Source organism: Etheostoma spectabile, unplaced genomic scaffold (assembly GCF_008692095.1).
Source record: "Etheostoma spectabile isolate EspeVRDwgs_2016 unplaced genomic scaffold, UIUC_Espe_1.0 scaffold00018611, whole genome shotgun sequence".
Lineage (NCBI taxonomy): Eukaryota > Metazoa > Chordata > Actinopteri > Perciformes > Percidae > Etheostoma > Etheostoma spectabile.
The window spans coordinates 1-27,233 of NW_022604349.1; the positions used below are offsets into that span (position 1 = coordinate 1).

Consider the following 27,233-nt stretch of genomic DNA (forward strand, 5'->3'; position numbering starts at 1 on the left):
GGGCCACTTTGCTTGGACTTGGGGGGTAAGGCTCTGATCATGCTCCCCAAGGTTTCTGTTGAAACGCTCTGTGATCCCGTTACCCATCGGGTGGTAAGGGTGTAGGGGTGATTTCTTTATCCAGCCATGTCCAACAGCTCCTTTATGAGTTTGCTTCGAAATTAGCACCCTGATCAGAATGCCACACGCTTTGGAAAGCCATATATGCAGAAAATATCATTCCATAAGCGGGAGCAAACTTGTTTTGCTGACTGGTTTTTACAAGGAAAAGCAAATGCCATCTTGGTGAAATGATCGTTGCTACGAGGACATCTACAGACTTGTTGTCTCCCTGCTCTGCTGTCCAGAAATCAATGCAGATCAATTCATGGGCTCTGTGGTGTGAATGTCTCCCGAGGAGCGCGAGCATGAGGCTCCGGCGTCTTACCAACAATAACAACGCTGACAGTTTCTGACATAATGCACAATGTCATGTGTCATGCCTGTCCAAAAACAACCTGTGTGGCCAATGAGAGTGTACGTGAACGTCCTTGGTGACCTGCGGCATCGTGTATACCATCTAGCACTGTTGTTTCATTGCTATCTGGTACGATGAACTGGTAGAGCTTGTTGTATGTTGTTGATCTCTTTTCACTTTAAAAAGCAGTCCATCTCGCAGTGTGAGTTTGTTCCATGTTTGAGCAACTTGATTACATACGAGGCTCCTTCGCCGCTCAAGTTTGTTAGGTCTCTTGTGTCTCTGGACATAGTGAACCACTCTACTCACTGTGCTGTCCTGCTCCTGCATAGTCAGAAGGTCTTTTAGGCAGAGCAGTGGCACAATCCTCTGTACCCAGATGAGGGATGACTCCAGTCCCATCACACGGCTCGTCCCACCAGAGCAATGAGCATCAAAGAGGGCGGAGATTTCTTGAGACGCTAACTCGCCCTGGGGAAGGCCGGTGGGAGTGATCAGAGCTTGGTTCAACATCTGTGCTTACAAGTTGACAGTTATTGAGTATCTGAAAGCATCTTGAACTGTTCATCCATCACACCATTCATTTGGTTTAACAAAGCATGGTACGGCTCTGTCACAGGCGATGACTGACAGTGGACTGGACACAAGGGTTCCCTGCTGAGTGCATCAGCCACACATTCTTAGCTCCTGGCACATACTTCAGATCGAAACTGTAGGATGCTAGTTTTGCTACCCAACGCTGTTCACATGCATCAAGTCTTGGTTTGGTGAGTATGTATGTGAGCGGGTTGTTGTCAGTCCAAGCGGTAAAGTGACGACTTTTCAACCAGTAATGGAATTTGTCACATACGCCCTTTTAAGGCTTAAAAACTCGAGCCTGTGCGCGGGGTAGTTCATCTGAGAGCGTGAAAGTGTCTTGCTCGCAAAAGCCACTGGCCTTGCCGTTGCTGCCTCTAGGAATCTGTGAGAGTACTGCTCCCAACCCATCAAAGGACGCACCACAGCAAATGAAATGGTCATCGAGTCAGGGTGAGCTAACGTCACACTCGTGAGCAAAGTCATGTTTTAGAGTCTCAAATGCACAGTTGCATTCCTCAGTCAGTCTGATTGTGTGAGCTTAACATGTAAAACTTCTTTTTAGGATGTCTTCCTCTCTTTTGGAGCACTGGTGTGTCTGGCGGGAGATGAGCTTGAAGAGGGGTTGGCCTTAGCTGAACTTTTTCAATGAAAAGTTGGTAATACAAGACCATCCTAAAATGATCTGATTTTCTTAGGACAAGGGTGATGCCATCGGAGTCCATCAAATCAGACACCTGCACATCAGAGATGGCCTGAACTTCTCTGGGTCAGTGCAAACTCCGTTCACATACGATGTGGCCAGAATTTCACAGACCTTCTCAGGAAGTACATTTCTTTGAGCGAGAGCTTCAGATTGTGAGTTTCATCGAGAAAACACCATCTCAGGGTCAAGAGCGACGCTGCTCTGTAGGAGCGAAGCCAAAAGATCGTCAAGGTAACACAACAAACTGGTGAAGTTTTTGTCCCCGAGATCGACATCATCATCCGCATGAACGGAGGGGACTGTTTGTGAGACCTTGAGGCATGCGATTGTATTCGTGGAGTCCGAATGGAGACGAGAATGCTGTATACTTTTTGTCATCCTCATGGAGTGGCACGTTGTAAAAGCCAGATGTCAGGTCCATAGTGGAGAAGAAAGCATTTCACCTAGGGCGGCAAGGGCGTCTGACTGGTGCGGTAAAGGATGAGCATCTTTTATCTCCTGGCGTTGAGCCATCTGAAATCATTACAGATCCTGGGGTCGCCATTCTTCTTCCACACAAGTACTAGAGGAGAGGCATACTCACTGGTAGACTTCTAATTATGCCACTCTCCTCCATGTCATTCAGGGCTGTCCGCAGCTTCTCATAGTGACTTGGTGGTACCATGCGGTAAGGGAGACGAAACGGCTTATCATCCACCAGACGAATCCTATGTACAAAATCTTTGGCCATACCACAATCCATCTTGTTCCTTGAGAATATGGACTGGTGTGCTGTGATGATGTGAGGAGTTTGTTCTTCCACTCAAGAGACACTTCACATGCACTTACGTCCAAATCGGTCAATCCCAGGTCCCTCAGAATGTCGGTCATCTCTTTCTCTGACTTAAGAGGTTGTACCGGGATGTGACAGGACTGGGAAGTCGATTGTACGTTACACTGGACACTTTCAACATCTTGGAAATCCTCTACTGCAACACACGGAGAAACATCAGCGATTTTTGCATTCCTTCTCAGTGTCACAGGGCGATTGGTGGGGTGACTAGTTTAACTGGGACTAAGCCATCACCAAATAGTGGTGCGATGACTCGGCCAACCAAGAGCTGTTTGGGCCTGGAGTTAGACTGAGTGGGCTCTATGACTACAGTACTACCCACAGACACTATGGCCTTGCTAGGGAGTTTACCCCAAACTAGATATTCACTCTGTGGCTGCAACGTTACACTGCCTGTAAGTTTGGCTGTACCCACTTTTTCAGGCGCAATATCACCCTTCCATCTCACTGTGTTAGAAAGCAACGACAAAAACTGGAAGGACTCATCCACCCCATCTCCGCTTGGCATGGTCATCAACTTCCAGTAGCCGACGGTGGTCCTCAGTAGGGCCAACAGGGACTTGATTGCATTGCTGCCAAGAATCAGTTGTTCTGTCTGGCCTGGCACAACCAAAACAGGAATCATCATTTTACATCCATAAACAGAGACTGTGACATCATATATCCCTGTGGGGGTGACTTGGTGACCACCACATCCGACAACGACAACTTGATCTGCAGAGGTCTTTATCAGGTTAGGATTGGCTTTTAACAGGTCAGCTTCAACTGCTTTGCTTATGGTGCATGCCATAGACCCGCTGTCAATCAGTGCTTTCAGTGTTGGGCCATTTTCAGTGGACACAGAGGTATAGAACAGACTGTCAGTCATGGGAACGTGCTGCAAGCATTGAAAAATAACAGTCTTATCAGAAGGGGCAATACTTTTATGTACTTCATACACAGACTCGTAATCTTCAGTATCACAAATGGGAGGCTGACTAATTAGATCTGCACTGTCCTCCCTTCGCGCAGATCTGTTAGTTTCCCTGATTAGATGGCGGTAGAGTAACCGTGACACTGGACAGTTGCGTCGGGAATGACCAGGTGACAGGCACTGAAAACAGAGGCGATGCTCACGGCAGTGGACTAGGGCAGAGTGAGCTCCATCGTTACAGACAGCACAGGGTAAAGCGTCCAAGCCTTCGATTCTCGGAAGCCTGGAGTTGCGTCGGCTTGAGTTAGGCTGCCGTACGCTTGAACTGCGCATCAAAACTTTCTCCAGCATGTCAATCACTTTCTCCAGATTAGCTTGGTCTGAAGAACCACATTGCTGTGATCCAGAGTCATGGCAAGCGACAGAAGCTGTATTAACATCAACTTTGTAAGCATTTACTTTATCCGTCCTGCCACAACACGTTGAGCTAGCAGGTCTGAAGCTGGACTCTGATTTATGGGCGTTTAACACAGCTTGCACTTCATGGGCTGACCACTTGTCAATGGACTTGGATCGGAAGGTCAAGGCCAGATCTTACTGGGACAATGGCGGATGAACATATGGGCAACCTCTGTCCCTGGGTTGTCAAACGATTTGCCTTGCTCCCTTAGACATTCAGAGGCTACATCTGCTGCTTGTTCAGCCTCAACCAGTAATCGTAAGGCTCTTCATTCTCAGTAGGCAAAGTGGTGTAAAAGTCAGAGAGGGGAACTGGTGAGTACTGACTGCAACTGAAATGCTTGCGTAGCAGACTGTAAATAGCATTGGGGCTTATTTGGATGTTAGACTCACTGTTTCTAATCCAAAATTTGACTACGTCCTTTGCTCTACCCCGCAGGTGAACAAGCATCTCCTCAACATGTTCGTCAGCATTCATGTTTCCCTTCTTAACGAAAGTCCTCATAAAATCTTCCCACTCCTCGATGTCAACTGAGTCAGATGCGTCCCCTCTGAAGGAAGGAGGCTCTTTGACGTTTCTGTGTGTGACCAAATGAGTCTGGGATATGTCCACAGCGTTGGAAGGTCGAGTCAGCGTGTTACTGTCAGTATGCAGATTGCTGTGTGTGTCTGACCCAGGCTAGATGGGTTAAGGCGAGACATAATACTGTCTGCAATTTGTTCTCCAATCATTTGGGCAATTGAGCCAACTCGATCTAATAAGTCAGGGGCAACATGGTCAGTGTGTGGTGTTGAACTAGTGACTGGTTGCCTATGTGGGTTACGTACATCAGTAATGTCAGGGGGACCAGTCGAAAAATCAACCCTATTTACACTTAATGCAGCGTTACTGTTAATAACAGGACTATCCAGAAAGGAAGCAGGTATCTGCATTACACCCCTCCCCCTACCAACAGAAACTAGAGTACGAGCTGGCGAATCAAGTGTAGTATCACTCATTATGACTACAGGCTAACAAGAGCAAAAGCAGAATAAACTGACCCAAAATAAAAACAAAACTAGAGCAGAGCTAGAGTCCGTTCCAACGTGTAAAGGATAACGCTGAGAGATGTCCTTCACGAGACCACAGTCCACGATGTCCAAACGTAGCCACCGCGGTCCGTCGACGGCAGGCAGACGTCCACTCACTTAACGGCAGTCACGGCACCATGTGACGGTTTGTGGGACTACTCTAATGGTCCTCTACAGCCAGTCTCGCTGAGTTGTGTATGTGAGGCTGCGTCTGCGTCTGCACATGGGAAAATAAAGTGAAATCAGGGCGAGCACGTCGACACCACGGAGACAAACCCACAGCAGTTATCAGAAGTTCTGCTCATTTATTCTTAAATGTCTGTGATCGTATAGTGGATTTGTTTACAAGAATTATAACAAAAATGGTTTCACAGTAATCTAAAATTAAATAAAATCCTAAACTCCCAAAAGGCATTATATTAAATACAAATACAGTATATTAACAATAGGCTACAGTCTCTCAACATTAGAATGCAGTGCCTACATTAACATTACATATTATACATAAAAATCAACAACAAATTCAATAACCGTTACCTGCACATGGGAAAATAAAGTGAAATCAGGGCGAGCACGTCGACACCACGGAGACAAACCCTACACACACACACACACATTGAGTTAGCCAGAAGCAATGTAGAGTTAGCTAATTAACATTTGGCTCTAAATTCAAAACGAATGCTTCAAACGACGCCAAACTAACGGCATTGAGCACTAAAGTACAATACAAAAATAATACAATAAAATTAAACATTGTGTAGTGGCTTTAAAACGTTTTGGGCTAATATTGTCTCTGCAGCGTGTAACATGCAACTTACCACAGCAGTTATCAGAAGTTCTGCTGTGGATTACCATAATTCCCTATCTTTAACCCTGCGGCGCATTGAGAAAGTGACACCAGCAGATGGCGCTCTTCCCATATATGCAGGAATTTACAACCTATTTACAACCCGTTACATAGGCACAATTTTACAGTGTTTCCTTCTTTCCCCCACAATACATTGCATGACGTCACGTTGGGAGAAACCAGAGCAGCCTTCGTTGTATTTACCACTGGTCTGGCCTGATGTGGCTTCTGGTCTTTTAAATTAACAGTCTATGGTCTCGACGAGTCCAGGTGACTTTATTATATCTATACTAATATTGGAGGGAAAGTAAAGCACAGCTTAGACGGGGATGTTGTTTGGCTTTTCACAAGTTTAAACCGCTAGCTAATGCTACGCCGCCGGACGTTAGCACAACAGCGTTAGCCTAGCCTGCAAGGTAAATATTACGACTGCCTTTGGTGTTGCCTACGTCCATGTTGTCAACATCCTACATGTGGCATTAGTGCACCTTTTGTACCATAACTGTATTTAACGGAATAGTAAGCTTCGCTCCTACGAGATGGTTGGTTACGTTACACACAAAGCTAAGTGGCTATAGTTAGCCTGTACGGATGCTAGCGGATATAGCTAACGTTGCGTAGCCAGCCACCAACTTTGGCAGTAGAGTTTCGGTAAGCTAACCACGAGAGCGTTGTCGCCCACAATCAACCTGCAGTGATGTTTGAAATGGACACGCATATCGTTTCTTTTCCCGGAGATCCTGGACATTATTTTCATTCATGACGTCACGTTAAATAAAGAGTAGCCCGAGTGTGCGCTGTCTGGAGGGACGTGTCCTACCACGAGTCAGCCTGGAGGGACGCGTCCTACCACGATTCGGCCTGGAGGGACGCGTCCTACCACACAGCGGCCTGAAGGGACGCGTCCTACCAAGAGTGTGGAAGCCGAGCTCCATCTGCGGCGAGCAGTCTGCAGACCGGGGGAATAAAGTTCAGATTCTCAGTTTAGAGTCTGAGCTCCGTGATTCATCCAAAGCCTGGACTGGTGTGGATGTTTCAACCTCACAGACAACGGACTCGGACAAGCTTTAAAAAACTTTTGAAGGATGCAAAGCTGTACAAATACTTGTATCGTTGAGTATACTGTGAACATGTTTTATGGAGTTCTCAGTTAATCGTAATCTGTAAGATATTGATTTTGCTCCATCCTGCTCCTTCCTTAAAAACTTCCATATGGATTATTTTAAAGTGATTTTTTTCTCAAATAAAAAAAACATATGTTAAATTTAATTCTTTCCATTGTTGTTTAACCAAACTTTAATGTTTTGGGGGGGACCATGATCCGGTCTGAAATGTCAAACGGATTTAGGCATCGTCAGATCAGCTGATCGCGGGGCGAGCTTCCCGACCGGAGGTTTTGTCCCTTACAGCACCCGCTCTCCACCGCAGCTTCGCCGCCACACACACGCACCGGCCAAACAGCAACGCGTTTTCACCGGCGGAAGATGTAAACGCTTAGAAAAAACACTCTGGGATGCCTTCTATTCCTATATCTAGATAAGTGTACCAGTACTTATCTGAACTAACGACATGATCCCTGTCACTAGATCAAAAGAATGTTGACGTTCACTCGCTGCTATTCACTGACAGTAAAAGTAAAGTCATTGTATGCACTGCTGCGTTGCTAAATAAAGGAGATAAATGATGGAGACTTCCCCACAGTCTTGACAATTCCTCATTTGCCCTCTCACGTCTGTCAGGTTGGTAATTATTCGGCTGCTGGCCTTTCTCCTCTTCCTCATCCCATTCAGTCTCCGTAGTTCTAGTGCCAAGCTGAGACTTAACTCCTCCTGTGACGTCATCGCTGAATTGACTCCATAAACCCGCGAATACCAAAATGACCAAAAACTCTCTTTTAAAACTATATGGAGACATTTTTAAAAATGATATACATATCTTGAGTGCTTTTTGTACCCAATAATCAACAGTGGTGGTTAACTTACAACATGGGCTTTAAGACCCACTTTTTCAAATTAGCATTTAATTCTGACTAGGGCAATACTGTCTCTTAGGTTTCCTCCTTCTGTCTGCTCCTTCCTGTGCATTTCTGGAAGGCTTTTAATGTCAGGCAGCACTGCACCACTACAGCACTTTTAATTGTATCTGTATGTTGTGTGTGTGTTATGTATTGTTTTATGGCTTTTTTGTAAAGCACTTTAGGTACCTTTCAACATTTGTAAAGGGCTATACAAATAAACTTGATTGATTGATTGAAAAGAAAAAAATACAAAACATATGTAGACCGTGGAGCATGAAAACTATACTCTGATGAATATAGCATTAATGACTTCTTTGTTTTTGTTCTACCAGTCTGTAATGGTCAATATCATCTCTGCTATGGTGTGCTGGGTATGCAGCATCAGAGCTGGTGGTTTTAATAAAAGCTATAAAAATCATGTTCCACCTGAAGCTAGATAAAAATGTACTGGATTTTGGTGAAATGTGAAATGTTCTATGGTTAAAGCATTGTCATGAGAACTATCAATTTCATAAAGTCAAATTTTGACAATTTGCATCTCCATGGCCAGTCTGAGTCACCATAATCATAGGTTATCTCCTCTCCTGGATTTATGTCTCCAACTGCGAACAAGCAGAGATGGGGCTTCCCTTGCACAGCGAGGTACTTCATCTTGGCATAGGGTTTATATGGTCGTCATTTACAAGTCTGCCAAACAATCCATCCTTTTTTGCTGCATCAACACTACAAACACACAAGTTACATTTTCTAAACAATCAGTTTTTATACTAATGCAATGTAAATTAACCTGAAGGGAGAAAAAGAGTCCTATAATTCTGATTAGATTAACCAGTGACATATACTTACCACCACAGTTTTCCATCAAAACGAAACTCAAACATGAACACTTTAAGGTGATCATGGTATGTTCTCTGTCTCCTCTCACATTCTTGTTTAGATATCAGCTCACCTCTGTATTCCAACAGAAAGTCTCCCTTTTAAAGGGAACAGAGGTGAAGATGCCACGACCTAATTCATCAAAGACAAAACAACAAATGAGTGGCAAAAAAGTGATATGTATTAAAGTTTAATCGTGATTAGACAGTCAGAAGATTTAACTTACCTTTTACAGCACTGATGTAGTTGTTTTCAAGTCCTACTTTGTCTCTTTTTGCAGCCATATGAAGCCTTGCATCATCATATGGATTAATGCGTCTACGCCGCTGCATTTTTCCTGTTATCCGCGGTCACAGCCAAAATTAACAAAAGTGATTGTCAGTATTACAATGGTCACTGGGACAAGCATGATCAGAAAACAAAAGTCTGGGTAAATTAGTAATGTAAAATTCACATCTGGATATAAGCCAAATGATGTGCTCATAACTGCCCCATGCATAATTAAAACAACACAAAGTACCAGGCTGGTGGGAGTCTGTACTACATAACAGGAGGATGACCGTTGCTTTAATCTCCAGCTGTGCTGGACCACATTCAGATTAAACTTCATCCGGCCTCCAACTGATGGAAAGTCAATGACCACATCAGAAAATTTCTCTAATCAAAAACCAAATGGAGTGAATCTCTAGTAGGCTTCATAGACCATGCTGCTTAGTGTTATCATCCAAAAATAACAGACAGGTAGCAAGAAAACAGGTTTTAACTAACAGCAGCTGTGTTTAGTTATCCAGGATAAAATCTTAAAATAATAAATATTCTGTCTGATTCTCTTCTCTTTCTTCATGTAACAGTAGTGGGATTCACATTGTGTTTGGGATTTTAAAGTCCTTTTAAATTTGGTTTCTTTGGTCAACATGAATTACAGATTATTATGACATGAAATGTTATCACTGTGATGCTGTTTTATAATTATTCAAATAATTAACATGCAACTGACCGGTCAAAGAATGGTCAAATGTACAAGAGAAAAGGCAGTCGCATCCACTACAACCTTACTAGATTCAAAATAGACATATCTTTCAATATAAAGTATTTAATTCTCTAAAACAAACCCAATGTCTGTGGTAAAAGTTAAGGCTTCCAGGTCCAGACTAAAGCTACAGGTGGACATAGACAGGCAGTTACATCCACTTGTGAACTAGAAGTGCCGGGATTCCATAACTACTAGAACTGCTGTGAGCAGTCATTTTGACCGCCAGATTCCAAACTCTATAATCTGTCATGAAAAATAGCTAATTGCAATTTAATGCAGGTATTGTGTTAGGGTGTCTTTAGAAATCGAAATAACATCAAAATGTACAATTTAACGTGTTTAATTATACACTTGAGTTGCCCAGGTGTTTCAATAATTCATATCATGGCATAGTAAAACGTAATTATTTCATTCACATCTGAAAAATATGGTATGTAAATTCATTCAACATTACTTATAACATGCAAATAACACCTAAAAGAATCTTATTTGAACACTTATGTAGTGGAGGCTAAACGCACGTAAACGCCGTTGATGCACCTCTCAAAATTCGGAAAGTGCGTTTATCCACCTCTGAATAACCTGTCGTCCCAAAGCCATTATAAATTAAGCTTATGTCGTTTTAGTTTCATATTGTTCATTATTAGTTTCATAGGTTGTTAAATCTAAGACGAAGTCTATCATATTGCGCTGCATTACTGTCACTGTTGACCAGTCTCTTGCGGTGTTTGGTGTGTGTTGCCCCCAGCGTTGCCTTCTAGGCAACGCTGCCTCTAAGGTACTAGGATTGAGCGGTAGTTGTGTGCTTGAAGTCACGTTTGCAGCGCTGCCTTGAAGTCGACGTGGGGGCTTAGAACATTAAGAACATTGCGGGTCCTGTAAACGTTTCTATGGTAACAGCGAGTTGTACCAATCAGAAACGTTGCTGTTACGCTAATGATTGTGGGTAATGTAGTTTACTACCTGATCACAAATTTATAGTTTACCCACCTCTTTTTTTCCCACTACACCCCTGTTTATAACCTAACGTAACCTGTCACTGCCTCCGTGTTGGTGTCTGCTACGGTGTGCAGCGCTGCTCGGACCGCGCCCCGCTCCCTTTCCTCCTCTCTAAACCTGCTCTCAGCTCCTCTGCCAGTTGCTGCCTGAACTTCCTCCAGACAATGTCCCTGCTGGTGCCCTCCTTGGAGAGGATGTGTGCAACTCCAGCCAATTGAGGATGTATAAAGTTGTATAAACAAGTAGGCAGCCCCGGCCATCTAGCTCCGTGTACCGAGCCTTCCACAGAGCGAGCGCCGGGTGCCGGGCGCTGCCTTATGACAGCTGATAGTAACCAAGCAACCAATTTGCATCTTCAACCGCGCGAAAGATTAAAAATGATACCGCGAAAATCCGAGCGGTCAAAATGACCGTGCATGGCCGAAATAGTTAAAAGTGATTTTATTTTCTTTGCCTAGTGTGTAATGTATATAAAAACTATTTTAAATAAAATATAGAGCCTTTTAGGAAAAGTCAGGGACCAGACATGTTTGCAGGATCCCAGTCACGTAGATGCTAAACGAGGCTTAACGAGCAGCATGCCGCCACTCGCCGCAGCCACCGAGCTAGCTAGCTTTCATTTTACAAATGACCAAATTTGACCTACTGACAATGTTGCTCCAGTCCTCATGTCTCATTGCTGTCCGCATGTCTAACTGATGTCCTCCACCTCTTTAGTCAAGGCTTAAGGAGCAGGACATGTTGATAGCCACTCAAGCTAGCTCAGCTAACATTGCTTACACTTGTAAATATATAATTTTACCGTTTTGCAAAAATATTAAATATAAATCTTACCTGTATATATTTAATCCTAAAGTACGTCCATGTAGTCTAGCTGCCACTTTCCAAATGTTTCCATATAAGTTTTAAAACACCGACTCTCACTGCAGCCTCGACATGTCTGGGTAGAGCTCCCGGTCGTCTTCTGGTTGGTACCGCTGACGCGCGAAAACCAGCCAATCACAAGTCAGCCCGGCCAGATGCTCCGTGTGTGTATGAAATGTGTATGAAACTGCAATTCAGATACTCAGCAGTGGCGGCGCACTTCCGAAACACTGGGATACACTCAAAATCAGGTCTAACGGATATTAGGACTTTGAAGAAAAAAAGAGATTTGAGTTGTTTAGGCAAGGCAAGGCAAGGCAAGGCAGCTTCATTTGTATAGCACATTTCAGCAACAGGGCAATTCAAAGTGCTTTACACAAAAAGCACTTTGTTTAGACACTAAAAAATGCAATTCCGCTCTTTGTTTACGGGGACTTTGGCATAGTCCCTGTAATCCCCTTAGGTCCTCGGAGCCCAGGTGAAATGTCAGGTATTTTGTCCACGTAAACCACAAATACCAACACACACACACACACACACACACACACACACACGGCAATGTTAAACAAAAACAAATCAACAACAAAGCAATACAACACCTTGAAAGGGCACCAGGGTCCACGCCAGTCCACGTCCGCGAGGATCATCTGCCCGAGGTAAGCTTGCAGGTCCGTGAGGCTTTCCACTTGCCGGCTGCGGCACAAATCCTTTGTCCTTCGAGGTTTGTGGCGGCCACAACCATGTCTTCATGTCAGACAAGTCTATTTCATCCTTCCATACTTTCCTTACTTTCTATCCTTCCCTCCTTAACTTCAAACCTCTTTCCCCAATACGTACTTCATTTCTTCTTTCCTTCCCTCTTTAAATACTTACTTAATAAAGTTAAAAGAGCTGCAGAGATTAATGGATAAGGTGTCAATTATTAAATATTCGATAATTTCCAACAGATGCCGTCTTCTCCACTCGGATCAAAAAGACGAAGCGGCAGGACTTTTGTCACACCAGGCTCAGCCGGCGTTTGGCTGCAATGTTAGCGGCGAGTCCTTCAGGAGGATCAGTCACCTGACCACGCACGTTCCAACGCACCTGAGAGACTGCAGCCTAAGCAGGAAGCACCTGGAGCACACGGAGAGCCTGGAGCTCCACCTTCGCGTCCACCCGGACACGCCGTTCTGCTGCAAATACATCTCCTCACTATCTGCTATTTGCCTGTCCCCTGACCACACTATAAAAAACATCTCCTCACTATCTGCTAGCTGCCTACACATTGTAAAAAAAGCAGTCTCTGTAGACAGCCCAGTATCTACAAATAGCAACAAAAACAAACTGCGCCCACCTGCTCTACGAAGCATACAGAAACAGAGCTCCAGCATTCTAGCCAATAACCATCATGAAGGATTTGTGGGGGTTTAGTGCGTGGAAGCACAGAAGGGTGGGAGAGGGGATAGGATAAGGAGGAGCGAGGGGGAGCTGGTCTTGTTTTGTTTGAAAATACTTCTAACATCAACAAGAAGTGCCGTCACCACTGACATCACTTAGAGCTCCTTTAACCAAGGTCTCATTTACAATCATTTCTAGTGTCTAATTTCTGGATTAATCCACTTTGCCACATACTGTTATGAGTCTCTGTTAGCCACGTCACTAATCTGATTGCAGTCAGTTCTCCAGAGCTACAGCAAATGAGAGTCAGTACTACTCCAATCCAGATGGTGGTGGTAATGCACCTGAAGCTGTAACTTACCAAAAGAGCCACAAGAGAAATAACTGTAGGTACTTCAGATAACTAGCCATTAACACACACACACGCATAAACTATTACACATGATCCATCCAGCTGAACTTAAGGTAATTATCACAGACCCTTAGTAAATTAGTAGTTAGTAAGGAAAATGGCCTACCATGTGTTTTGTTTCACTCAACATTGAAATGTACACCTCTTCTGCACTTCCTCTAACAGAGAGACCAAGAATAAGAACAGTTCCTGTGTCAGATAGGTCTGAATTCAGCTATGCATATGCATAGATATACATAGACATGCTTACAGTATTTCCTGCAGTGTGAGTCATCTTTCATGCTAAGTCCAACAATAACACATGTATAAGGGTATTTCCTGCATCTGTCTTATTGGCTCATGCTGCAGCCACTTTCTGTGTTAAAGGAGTGACCAACTTAAAGAAAGACCATGAGACGGAGAATACATTCAGTTCAGTTTTTCAGTTGGTCAAGATGTCTGGAGACGCTGTCGCTGCGCCACGTTTGAGCCTGAATGTGAGATATAACAGAAATATCCAAGAGACCAGCGGAGAGGAAGAGGAGAGTCAAGTGGAGATCTTAGAGGAGGAAGAGCATCACGCTGATCTCGGGTCACAAAGAGCCGGTAAATCGGAAATGATAATTTTTGTAAAGAGGAAGTCCATCTCAGTTTACGTGTGGCTTTGGAACAATTACATACTGAATAATATTTCTTCAAACAAACATAATAAATGCTGTTCTGGATGTGTTTTGTCTCCGTAGGACCACACACTCAAAACAAGCCTGCAGCCAACAACAGAAGGCGTCTCAAAGCTGCTGCAGTGACTCTGGGAGGGTTTTATCTTCTGATATTGGCTGCACTCTTCATTCGCTGTGAGTATTTGTGTTTTAAAAAAACTGTCATATCTTAAAGGAGACATGTCATAAAAACATACTTTTCCAATTCTTACATACATTTGGGCATCTGGGGTGCTACCAACCCCCCAACTGGGAGATAAGACTATTCAACAAGCTATTCACATCTGACTCTTCTTCCTCTGTCACAGTCAGGTTCATTAGAATATACTTCCCCTTTCTAAGTATCTCCACCCACAGCTTCACAACCACCCTGTGCATAGTTGCGCCATACTTTTTAAGTTAGCCAATCAGAGCAGACTGGGCTTTTACAGGAGTGATCTTAAAGAGACAGGCAATAAAACAGGATTTGGCTCTTGTTCACACTTGATACTTCAGTTGAAGTGCTCATATTATGCTTTTTGGCCTTTCCTTATTGTGTCACATATCTTTTTTGAGCATGTTTTTCTAAAGTGAAAAAAGCCCAAAGTCCCCCCCCGCCAGTGACATACCATCACCAAAAGGAAACACTGTTAACAAGAAAACCAGGGGACACTGGTTTCCTCCAGTGCTGACTTCATAAAATGAATAACGTGGGGTTAGAGTCCTGTTTCTGGGAGCAGATGAATGACCTTGGCTTTCAGACTGGGGTTATTTCAGACACTGCACACACTTTGTACAAACTTCAACTTATTCCACCAACTCTGCTCTGGTCGCATTTTCTCTCTCTCTCTCTCTCTCTCTCTCTCTCTCACTCTCTCACACACACACACACACACACACACACACACACACACACACACACACACTAAGCTCTCCAGTCAAATCTACACGTCTGCCTATGTCTCTCTTTTCTGCCCACTTTCCACACGCACACACACACACACACACTGAGCTCTCTCTCACACACATACACAGAGCCCTCTTAAAGGAGCTGCAGCACCATTTTACAACAAATGCCTTATCACGCTGATGTGACTGAGCCCGACCCAAACATCATTTCTAAATATCTGTCCAAACCTGTCGGGCTTGGGCCGGGTATGCATGCCTTAGTCCTTACTTAGCTACTGCGCTTGTACCACTCCCAAAAAACATGGAACAGAAGTGTGATGCCTCCACTCTGAAGCTAAAACACACAAGAGATCCCTTTCCTAACCCAATCCCAATGTAAGACATACGAGGGTCTTCATTCTGTGTTAACATTCAGATGAGACTGTTAAGGGAGGCGGAGGGAGGACCCAAACGCAGCACGAGGAGGCAGGAATAAGCCGGTAAACAGAGGTTTATTCTAACAGTTCACAGAGGGCAGCGAAAGTAAAGACCAAACTTAAATACAACCGGCGCAGGGAGAAGCAGGAGTCCAAACAAAGATCCAAACAGGGGAACACACTGAGAGCCGCTGGGAACCAGGCTGAAACACACTGACAAGACGGAAGGATCAGACAAAGCACAAGGAGAGCACAGACTTTAAATACACAGGGTAATTAGACAACAAGAGGCAGGTGATGAGAAGGCAGGGAATCAGGTGGAAGACATCAGGTACTCACAGGAGCGGGAAAACACGGGGAGCAAATCTGGAAAAGAGACAAGACGGAAAACAGAGTTCAAAATTAAACAGAAAGCGGAACAAACAGACGCTTACCGGGGACACGAGACAGGATCAAGCACACAGGGACTGGGGAAAACACAGAAACATACACAGGGAGGCCGAAACGGGAAACAGGCCCAAACAAAAAACCCAAACCCCAACAGAAACTTTATCAACACAACCCTTGACTACCTACTTTCCTTTATACCACCACTCAGCAAGGAAACCCTGTCAGTGGAAACATGAAGAGAGCAACTTGTACTAAAGACATATTCAGTTGGGAAAGTCAGACTAATGACACCTCATACAAGCTTGGCTCATTTTTGGACAAAATAAAGACTTTGGTTTTATGTCCTGAATATTGTCTTTAGTTTGAAGCAGAATGAATATGGTGTTGTTGGTCTTTTTTAATTTTGTTATGGTTTTCATATCATCTTTCAGTCACTTTGCTGCAGATCAGATACGACCCAACTGAGCAACAACTACACTCAGTTACAGGATGAAGTAAAGCAGCTGAAGAACAGAACTGAAGGTGAGAAAAGTTAAAAACCAGTGAACTCCTGTATTATACACATTCACATCATAGACCTTGATTGTGTAGTTACGTTGATTATAACTGTTTCAACTCCAAGTCTTATCACTCTGACACTGAACAATGTGAAATCTGTCTTTAAAAGTTCTGTTCTGTCCTGTTGGATGGACGAGACTGGACGCAGTTGTTACTTTAAATCTGAAGAGAAGAAGAATTGGGAGGACAGCAGAGTTGACTGTCAGCAGAGAGGAGCAGATCTGGTCGCCATTAACAACGATGAGGAACAGGTGAGTGTGTTTGTTTCTGAGTGAGTGATCTCAGAGAAAAAAGACATTTAATAGAAATATGTAAATATGAAGAGAAATTAAAATGTTTGTGTTAATTTTAGCTGTGTTGAGCTCTAACAGGGAACTACCTCATGTTCTCTGTTTCTCTCCTGATTCTAAATGTCTTTCTTCTTTCCTCCGTTACTAATGTGTGGTTCCTGTCTGCTGTTGGGTCCAGTCCTCAGTGTGGGGGGGACCGAGGATCCCTCTTGTGTTTGTTGTGGCTGATGAAGTCACAAGATGACTTTACTACAACAGAAATGCTGAAGTGGGAACAGAGAAATGATTGTTGTCTCTCGTCCACTTCTAGAAGTTTGTCTCTGAGCTGAGTAACAATGGAGAGTCCTGGATTGGTCTACGGTATGGTGTATGGACAGAAGAAGATTGGGAATGGTGTGGACGGATCAACACTGATAGAAACGTGAGACATTTTAAAGTTTTTGGTTTTCATCATAATTCCATCAAATGATTATTGAAAGATGCTGATTTTGATTTCCCCGGCAGAGAGAGAGAGAGTGAGAGAGAGAGAGAGACTTCTTTCAATAAATGTCTCATATCGCTTAAATGAATGACATCACCTCCTGAGAAAAGATGAGTTGGTCTCGTTCAACAGAGCACAACACATCCCCATGGACCCAGATCACATCCTTCATCTCTTATATATTTTGGTTTTCATCACAATTCCCTCAAAGTGACACAGAGACAGAGAGAGACAGTGACACACACAGAGAGAGAAAGAGATGAACAAGGTTTCATTCTTTCATTAGCAGTTGTTACAGGTTACATTCATTTACAAAGCTTAATCTTAAATCAGTTATTGAAATAATGTGATCATTAATAGATAATATAAATATTTAAAGTGAAATTAAACAGTTTATTTCAAATGAACAACAATCAGCAGTTTCAGCTGTTTGATAAAAGAACTTTTTTTTTGTCTGACAGGTTCTGGGGACCAGGACTGCCTCACAATGTCGATTACAGTCCGCTGCAGCATTCTGCGATCAACAAGGAAATGGACACAGAGTTATTATTCTGATAATAAGAACTGGATCTGTGAGAAAAAGATGATCTGAACTATTTGATGATGGGGGGTGGGGGGTGGGGGTAGTGTTGGATCAGCTTTGTCAAATTAAACCAATTCTCGAACATGGCTCAGCTGTTTATTCTGTGTTGCTAAGTAACCTGGATTCCAGAGATATTGTTCCTCTGCCCTTCATAGTGCCCAATCTGGTTAGAAGTCATGTGTCCTGACTCTGTAGTCCTACAGGATTATTAGAAAAAGCTAATAACAACATGGATTAGCAGGTGTAGCTACGTTTATGTAGTATTTATAACGTTTGTAATCAGTTAGTTAGAAGTTGATCTTTAGAAATAACCCCCCATCTCCATCTCCCTCCCAAACCCGTCCCCCTCAAACAATTAAATCATTATTATTATTTTAACGCTGCACTGTAACCTTAACCTAACTATTAAATGTTAAACCTGAAGCTGCAGAGGTGACATAGTTTGCTCCGTCCGCACCGCAGCTCTGTGTCAAGTCATTGTATTTATAGAGCTCATTTAAAACCAACCTAGGTTGAACAACATGCTGGACAAAGTTATAGTATGTTATAAAAACAAGGAAGACGAACAACACACTTCTATAGAAATGTCCCTAAACTAAATCCTACACTAAAGAATAAAACGTGTTTTAAGACGAGACTTAAAGATCTCGGCAGTAGAGGAGGACCTGATATGGACGGGACGTTTGTTCCAGAGTCTCGGGGCCACAACAGAGAAGGCACGGTCCCCCTTTGTTTTCCTCAGACTGTGGAATAGCTGTGTGTGTCGGAGCTGAACCTCGCTCTCTATCAAACACACAGAGAAGGCGGAGAAGATGGCGTTTTTATAGGCGCTTTACAGTAGCCACATCCAGCTGGCGTAAGCAAATGTGACGTCATGAGACGTTGTGACTGTTAATACTCGTGCGTGGTGGTCTTGACACTAGTTACAGTCTTCTCCTGAAAAGCTGATGAGCAAAGGCTACAGACAGTGCTATTTCAACGGACTAGAAGAAGATGAAAAGAAACAATGGCAGAACGTTCGACAAATAAAGTAGTCTGGACGCTCACTCAAATCCTGGACATGTTCTTTCCTTTTCTTCCTTCCTTCCTTTCAGGTTATTGAGACTTTTGAAGTCTTCCTTTACAGTCTGTCACTATTTTGGACCTGTCTTGCAGACCCGGCTGGCAGAAACAACCCAACGCAGAAAAGGGAGTAGATCAACGAGAGTTTATTGACAATAGTCCGTGAACCAGATGACCAACCAAGGTGTAGCGGGGGAAATGCTATGGCGGCAGGGGGTGAAGACAAGTGATGATGGTCCATAGGAGAATTACTATGATGGTTAGACAGAGAGACGTTACCAGACACAAAGCAAAAGACAACTAGCAAAAGTCAGATGAGGCGCCAAACAACATACGAAGAAGACTAACGATCCGACAGGACTGGATGTCAGGTCACGGTATAAGAGCTGGTAGTGATGATGATGAGACACAGGTGGGTGCTGTGATTAGGCTGTGTTGGAATTTAAATGTTATATGTGCTTAAAAATTGTGTGTGATTTGCATTTTCAGTCAAGCTAAAAGGTAGAGGCCTTATTCAGCATAAATGAAGACATGTTGGTCATGCATTAAGTTTGTGTCATAATTATACAGTTTGTTGTTTGTTACATAAGTTGTTTTGCAATACTTCTGTTGTATACTATAAGATGTTCTGGTATATTTTGTTGTAATCCAGCTCTACTATCGTGTCCGAAGCAGAATTGATGATATTAGAGAGACACATCCTGTCTCTGGTTCCAGTCCCTCTTTATGGCCCACTGATCTTTTGCTTTGCCAGTCCTGAACTGAGGGTCATAAACTCAGTCACATTCCAATGAAAGATAACGAATAGGCACACACACACAAACACACACACCACTGTGGCCAAGAGACCCCACCCTTTGTGAATAAGACCAGGGGGTCCAGGAGCAGAGAGTCAGACAAATTTGGGGTTGAGCCGTGTTAGGTTGACTCTGTATTTGTCTCTAGGATATCCCCTGAGAACCCTGAGAATGGAGCAGGATTTAGCTCCAACAATATGTAACATTTCAATTGTTGTTATACTGGTCCCCGTTAGAGGGCGCTCCCCAAAAACAAGAAGTTTGTTGCCAAGCAACCACAACCTCGTCAGGTCTTGACCGGCAAACCTCATTCGCCATTGGCCCAAAAACAGAAACCTGGACCACGAGAACTGTGTCTTCAAGGCAAGATGGAAACAGATCATCTTCAGGAAATAGTTGTACCATAGTGAAATATGATTTTGGCATTGCTTCTGTGTTTAGTACATGATAATAATAATAATACCCCCCCCCCCCCCCACACACCACACACACATCTCCACACTGCTCTACCAGACACCCCAACATGGGAAGTGAAGGTAGAAGAATCCAGAAGTTTCCCTTTCAAATGGATTCATATGAAGGTTTCTGCTGTGAGGAAATAAGTTCAACATTATCTACTTCCTGTCTTTGTTCTTCATGCTGACGTATGATTGGTAAGTGTTCACACACACCTGTCTGCTGTAGTCTTCTATATAAACACACTAGACTGCTAGACTGCAGCTCTCAGAATCAGCTTTATTCGCCAGGTATGAGGACACATACGAGGAATTTTTCTTTGGAGCATTGTTGCTCATGAGTGCAATGAAGAGATCAATACAATTATTTAAATATGGAGCATAGTGCAAGGATACTGGGATAAATAGTATTATGTTATTATATTACAATATGAATAATATGAACATTATGGACAGTTCTGAAATAGAAAATGAGAATGATGAATGAATAACAAATAAGAGAGATATGAGAATGAGAATGATGAATAATACTAAATAAGTGGAATAATAAGTGGAACCAGTGAACAGGTGCTGTAGAGACCGTGTTACTGGGTTTGGACCAGAACTGAACCGGACACTGTGGGTCAGAAGTCAGCTGTTCATCAGAGAGATGGCTTGTGGGTCATTCTCCTCCTAATCCATCAAAGTAGGGAACTGTCTCAATGGCCAGGTTGTCTAACTGGATCTGTCCTTGGTCTCTTTCTCTCTCTCTCTCTCTCTCTCTTTCTGTGTCAATGGTAAAGTTGTTTCACTTAGTCTGTCCTTGGTCTCTCTCTCTCTCTCTGACTCTCTCTCTCTGTCTCGATGGCCAGGTTGTCTTGCTGAGTCTGTACCTGGTTAACGTAGTTTTTAGTGTGACATCAGTAACTGTGGTCAGGTAGTCTGCCACTCGTATTCTCTCTCTCTCTCTCTCTCTCTCTCTCTCTCTCTCTCTCTCTCTCTCTCTCTCTCTCTCTTTAGGGTCAGATAGCACTGCTCTCTCTCTGAGTGGACTCAGACAGCATAGTTACCAGTGGTTAATATAGATGATGAATAGAGGAGACTCAGACAGCATCCCTGTCTCACGCCACGCTGCTGACTGAAGAATGTTGTTCTGTTTTTGTCAATTTTAATACTACATTTATTGTTAGTGTACATAGATTTAATGATGTCATATGTTTTTCCCCTACACCAGATTCAATAACTTTGTAGAATAGACCGTGTGCCAAATAGAGTCAAATGCCTTTTTGAAATCTATGAAACATGCGTAGATGTTGTTGTTGTTGTGGTGAACGTGTTTGTCTATCAGGGTGTGGAGGGTGTAATATGATCTGAAGTGCGGTGTTTGGTACAAATCCAATTTGACTTTTACTCAAGACGTGTGTTTGGTAAGGAAGGTTCTGAGTCTGGAAGTGATGATGATGATGATGATGAAGAGCTTCCCCAGGTTACTGTTCACACAGATGCCTCAGTAATTATTGGGTCAGATGTATCTCCAGACTTGTGTGTTGGTGTGATGAGACCGTGGTTCCAGGTTCTAGATTTGTGTGTTGGTGTGATGAGACGTGGTTCCAGGTGTCAGGGAAGTAACCTTCACTCAGAATCAAGTTAAAGAGTTTTAGTACGGCCAGGTGGAATTGAGGGTTGTGTATTTCAGCATCTCGTTCATGATGCCATCGAGCCCACTGGCCTTTCGGGGTTTTAGGGCCCCGAGTTTGTCTCTTAGTTCCTGTTCATAATGGGGGTCCAGAGGGTTCTGGTTGTCTTTTACAGCTGATTCTAGTTCATTCAGTTTAGTTACAATTTGGTTTTGATTTGGGTCAGGGTTTCTTGGTAATAGCTCGTAGAGTGTTTCAAAATGGCCGACTCTATCTGTCTCTCTCTCTCTCTCTCTCTCGCCCCCTCTTTCTCTCCCTCTGTCTCTGCCTTCTCAGCATCGCTGGTTGGGGGAGGTAACCCAAAAAATATCGGACCATTTTTCACGTCAACGACCTTGGTCTTCAGACAAGTCCCCACCAACATTGGAAATGCCTGCAACCCAACCACAGGTAACTTTGATATTCTTAAATTTCAGTTTCCTGTCCCAGAGGAGAGAAGAGACTAGAAAATATTCATATTTTAAAAACTGACATCACTCAAGTTTTACCATTTTACATTGAAAAATGATTCAAACCAATTCATCGATTATAAAAAATAGTTGAGATTCCTTTGATAAATGACAACTGATCCATGCAGCTGTACAGCATGTCTAAATGAACTGAAGGTTCAGAAAAATGAAGCTAACAAAGAAACTGTCTCTGATCCTGCAGAACGAGCCCAGCTGAAGGCTGAAGTGGACAAGATGAAGACTGAAATGGACAAGATGAAGGAACAACCGCCAGGTATTGTTCTTATCATTTTCGTTCTGCTGCTGAGAGATCTAAATTCAGATATTTAATTTTTACAAAAAAAATATGGTGGCCAAACACTTTCAACTTCAGGTGAATTCAGAAGAAATCTACACAGTAATAGACACAGTTTAGCAAACTAAAAGCTTTCTATACACACAACGTGGACTGTGACACTGACAAAACCAACATTTGTCCTTAAGGGCCTCCATAGGAAGACATTTTACAGAAGATGGAGAGTTATATTTCGCTGTGTATGTGAGCAGGAAGAGGAAGGTGGACGTATTGATGGTATTATTGTGAGTCTGCTGTTCATTCGCATAAGGAGAGCCAGAATCAGGATGTGGGCTGTGCTGTGCTCTATTGAGAGCCACTCATCTCTTCTCAGGAGGTGGTGTCATGTATTTAAGTGTATATGTATGTATTACGATATTTATGGCCTGTTGAAAAGATATTATTCTGTCAAAAATGAGATAGAACATTGATAGATTGACAGTTCCTTGAAAAATCAAAATCTCTCTGTCTCTGTCTCTGTCTCTCTCTCTCTCTCTCTATGTCTCTCTCTCAGTCCAACCGGTTGCATTCTCAGCCTCTCTAGCGGTCGAAGGTGAACTACATATTGGACCTGTTCCCTCGGACACTCCCCTGATCTACAGACACGTCCCACCAACATCGGAAACGCCTACAACCCAACCACAGGTAACTCTGATATTTTATTAATATATTTTATATTAACCCAACCACAGGAAGCTCTGATATTCTATAATATATTTAATATCAACTCAACCACAGGTAGCTCTGATATTCTAACAAACTAACATTTACTAGGATTTAACAACACATTTTAAGGTTAAAGTATTGGCAGAATGCCAATATTTAGCATTGTTGATATGGTCTGTATGTATCAAGTTTCTATATGAAAACAAGCATGAACATTGAATATGTAAAAGATATATATTCTATTTAGGGTTACAGGGTAACATTACAGCTTGTTTCTACCTGATGATGAACATCTGTCCTGTAGGGTAACATTACAGTTGTTTCTCCCTGATGATGAACATCTGTCCTGTAGGGTAAAATTACAGCTTGTTTCTCCCTGATGCTGAACATCTGTCCTGTAGGGTAACATTACAGCTTGTTTCTCCCTGATGATGAACATCTGTCCTGTAGGGTAACATTACAGCTTGTTCTACCTGATGCTGAACATCTGTCCTGTAGGGTAACTTACAGCTTGTTTCTACCTGATGATGAACATCTGTCCTGTAGGGTAAAATTACAGCTTGTTTCTCCCTGATGCTGAACATCTGTCCTGTAGGGTAACATTACAGCTTGTTTCTCCCTGATGATGAACATCTGTCCTGTAGGGTAACATTACAGCTTGTTTCGACCTGATGCTGAACATCTGTCCTGTGCGTCCTCCAGGGTGTTCACTGCCCCGGTGAGAGGAGCGTACCACTTTGAGTTTCATATCAATTCAGCAAACAGCCGCAGTACAGCAGCTTTCCTGGTCAAGAACTCAGAGAATGTTTTTGCGGCACACGAGTCCCAGCCGGCCCATTTCATGAGTTCTTCTAACGGCGTCACCCTGCTGCTGGAGGTGGGAGACAAGGTGTTTGTGCGTCTGGCGGCTACAAGTCATGTGTTTGACAACTTCAATCACCACACCACCTTCAGTGGACACCTGCTGTTCCCCATGTGAGACAGACACAGCAGCTCTGTGACAGGTTGTTGTTGTCTCAGACACGTTTTCATAGATTTGATCTGATTTCACCTGCATCCAAATAATAATAATGAGTAATAATTGTAGACAGGAGTCTTTTTCCTTCAAATATAAAGTGGTTAATGTTTCTGATTCTCTCTTGTTTCTGTCATTTTAATCAAATAATGAAATCAACATGAACATTTTTATTGCAACCATCTGTGAACGTTTCTTTCTTCTAGTTTCTAACTTGTGGAAATCAAACTCAAGGTCAGAGAGTTAAGCTGTTACACGACGTCCACATGAGATTCTCTGGACCTGGTGTGGTTCAGTCTCTTTCTAACATGAAGCACACAACAGGAGGTTTCTAACCTTAATTGAGTAGTTTTGGTTCCTAACCCTAAACAAACGGTGCCTGTTTCCCAGTAAACATCACGTCTCCAGATTAGCTGACCCTCACTTCAAACCGCAGATCAGTTTCCACATGTCAAAGAGTTGGTTTCACAGGGATTGGAAGCAAGTGGCCTATAATATTTAAATATGTAACATTTAAATTGTTGTTATACTGGTCGCCGTTAGAAGGCGCTGCCTAAAAACAAGAAGTTTGTGCCAAGCAACCAAAACCTCATCAGGTCTCGACCGGCAAACCTCATTCGCCATTGGCCCAAAAACAGAAACCTGGACCACAAGAACTGTGTCTTCAAGGCACTTCCTGTCTCTGTGGATCCTCATGGAGGCAGCTTGATTGATTGATATACTCCCTTATTTGTACCATAACAGAGATCTAATATTTTATCAAATCAGGTTGGGCAAGTAACCCTTTTGTTTATTTCTTGACAAATAAATCAAGTAACCACACAAGGAAAACTACTGCGATGGCTGGGAATCAAACTCTGGTCAACTGCTTGGAAGGCAACTATGCTCACCACTATACCACCATCACTAGACAAGACAGCTTATGTTCTTAAACCCGTACCTTACTTTAAACTAGATGTGGAAAGTTGAAAGGTTGATCTTTTTCACCTGTGCTGTGGTTTAAAAACAGGTTCCACTGAGATTTGAACTCAGATCACTGGATTCAGAGCCCAGAGTGCTAACCATTACACCATGGAACCTTTAAACGTGATGCAAGTGTTTACTTTACAATTTCTTTCATAATATCCATATGTATGCTATGAAGGCACACAACAATCACAACAAAGCAAAAATTATTGGCAAACTTAAGTCATTTAGTTAGCTAAGCGTTCAGAGGATGTGGGAAAAAGCAAGTCAAGAACAGGTTTTAAAGGACTTGCCACAGACAGTGAATACAGCAGTAGATATGTCTACTGTGTACAAACACACGGTAACTTTACATCTGTTGAAGTTCTTTATTCCCAAAATCATGTCTCAGACATTAGTTCCAGATGAAAACACTACTTGTCAGAAGAGGGATTTGAACCCACGCCTCCAGTGGAGACTGCGACCTGAACGCAGCGCCTTGGACCGCTCGGCCATCCGGACCGATCCAACAGATACCCCGTAGGACCTGTCTCAAAAATTATGATATAGTAAATCAAACATGTCATGATGTAGTAGGTTCTCAGTCATTAATGTCATAGTTACCAAGGGAAAGTTTCTCAACTGTCAGCCCAAATATATGGGCGTTCATGGAGACATGGAAGAAAGTCACCAGGGTGGCAATGTGCTTGCAGTGGAAGTAGTTCTTACACAGATTTGCCGTCTTAAATACTGAATGCAGCCATTTCCACTCAACTCCACCTTATTTTTCAAGTTTCAGTGGTCTTGTCTATTGTAAGTAATGAATGGCTTCATGAATAGACAACCATCATCCAATGTATGCCCTTAACAGTCTATGAGTGGTCAATTAGAGTCCAATAACTTCTTTGGTGCAACTCCTTTTTCCTCCAGATAGAGCTCATTCAGCAATAGAAAGTACCAGTTAGTGCTAAATATCTATTCCAAAACTCCCATTCTTTATTTAATTAGCCAGCGGTGGACAACTGCTGAAAGTACTTGCTCTGCATGTGTTAGTGTCTGATGAATGATGAACTCACAACCAAGACAACCCCAAAGAGAAGCACTTATGAACACAATAATCATCAGTGTCTCCATTTGAGATGATCTGAATGTGATTACAATGACATCCATCTTCAGTTAGTCTGTAGCATTGTCATGTTCTACTACCCCAACAAGTAGCACTTACTGAATTCAACAGTCAAGTCAATGCTAAAGTTAAGGTAATAGGAATGACAGCAAACGTTCCCCTAACATTTGGTTGCAACCTGTAGGGAACGTTGGGGGAACGTTCGATGTAACCAAAAACAAATGTCCCCAGAACGTTAAGAAAACCTTTCTGAGTAACCAACATACAACCAAACCTAACCTTAAGGGAACGTTCCCTTAACGTTCTTTTAGATTCCCCCAACTTTAAAAAAAAAACAACCACCCATACCAATTTTGTGTATGTACGTATATACACATACATACATCAATTAGTTATATTAGTAGGAATGATGAATGAACAGGCAACTTGATGGCATTTCAAAACTTTAATATTCAAACAAAAAATACAAAAAAGATAATGGGTAGTGTAAATGTAGTGCAAGATGTATAAAGATGTGTTTGTAAAGTGTGTGCAAAATAAGTCAATAAAAAAAAGAAAATATATATAAATTTATAAAAAAAAAGGGGCTCCATGGTTTCACGGTCAGTCCTTCTCAGCTGGCCTATAAAGAAATAAACAAAAGTTAGACATGTAATAATAAGAATGAACACATTGACAAAAGCATTTTTTATGAACATCACGCAGAAGAACTTCAATTACCGTCTGTGTGGGGCAAACTTCAGAACTTGCCCAATCAAATCCTCCGCTTCTGCAGCAGTCAGCGCAGGGAAGTTATCTGGCAGGCCGCTAGAGTAGAAGTCAAAATGAAGCAAAGTTATAAGTCAAATTAAAACCTCTTGTCAGCCAAGCTAAGCATAATACTAATGTGAACAATAAAATAACACCTGCCTGTTATAACCTGCATACAGTCAGGTCCTGGAAGGTTTTCTTTGTTTTTCTTC

The 27,233-nt window shown here is 42.7% G+C and overlaps 1 protein-coding gene, 1 long non-coding RNA gene and 1 other non-coding gene across 3 annotated transcripts; 2 read left to right on the plus strand and 1 right to left on the minus strand.

Moving 5' to 3' along the window:
* The first annotated feature begins 13,932 nt into the window (after nt 1-13,932).
* On the plus strand, nt 13,933-16,280 carry LOC116681306 (uncharacterized). Its single transcript, XR_004329995.1, has 3 exons — nt 13,933-14,027; nt 14,165-14,275; nt 16,266-16,280. It is a non-coding gene; the product is annotated as an uncharacterized LOC116681306 (long non-coding RNA).
* A 3,848-nt stretch (nt 16,281-20,128) lies between these two features.
* LOC116681314 (complement C1q-like protein 2) lies at nt 20,129-24,202 on the plus strand. Its single transcript, XM_032509600.1, has 5 exons — nt 20,129-20,141; nt 22,013-22,126; nt 22,388-22,459; nt 23,078-23,166; nt 23,889-24,202. The coding sequence occupies exons 1-5, from the start codon at nt 20,129-20,131 to the stop codon at nt 24,162-24,164; spliced, it is 564 nt and encodes a 187-aa protein (XP_032365491.1). The 3' UTR covers nt 24,165-24,202.
* Nucleotides 24,203-25,207: 1,005 nt separating this feature from the next.
* Nucleotides 25,208-25,279, minus strand: trnaq-cug (transfer RNA glutamine (anticodon CUG)). Its single transcript has one exon. It is a non-coding gene; the product is annotated as a tRNA-Gln (tRNA).
* Between the last annotated feature and the right edge of the window lie 1,954 nt (nt 25,280-27,233).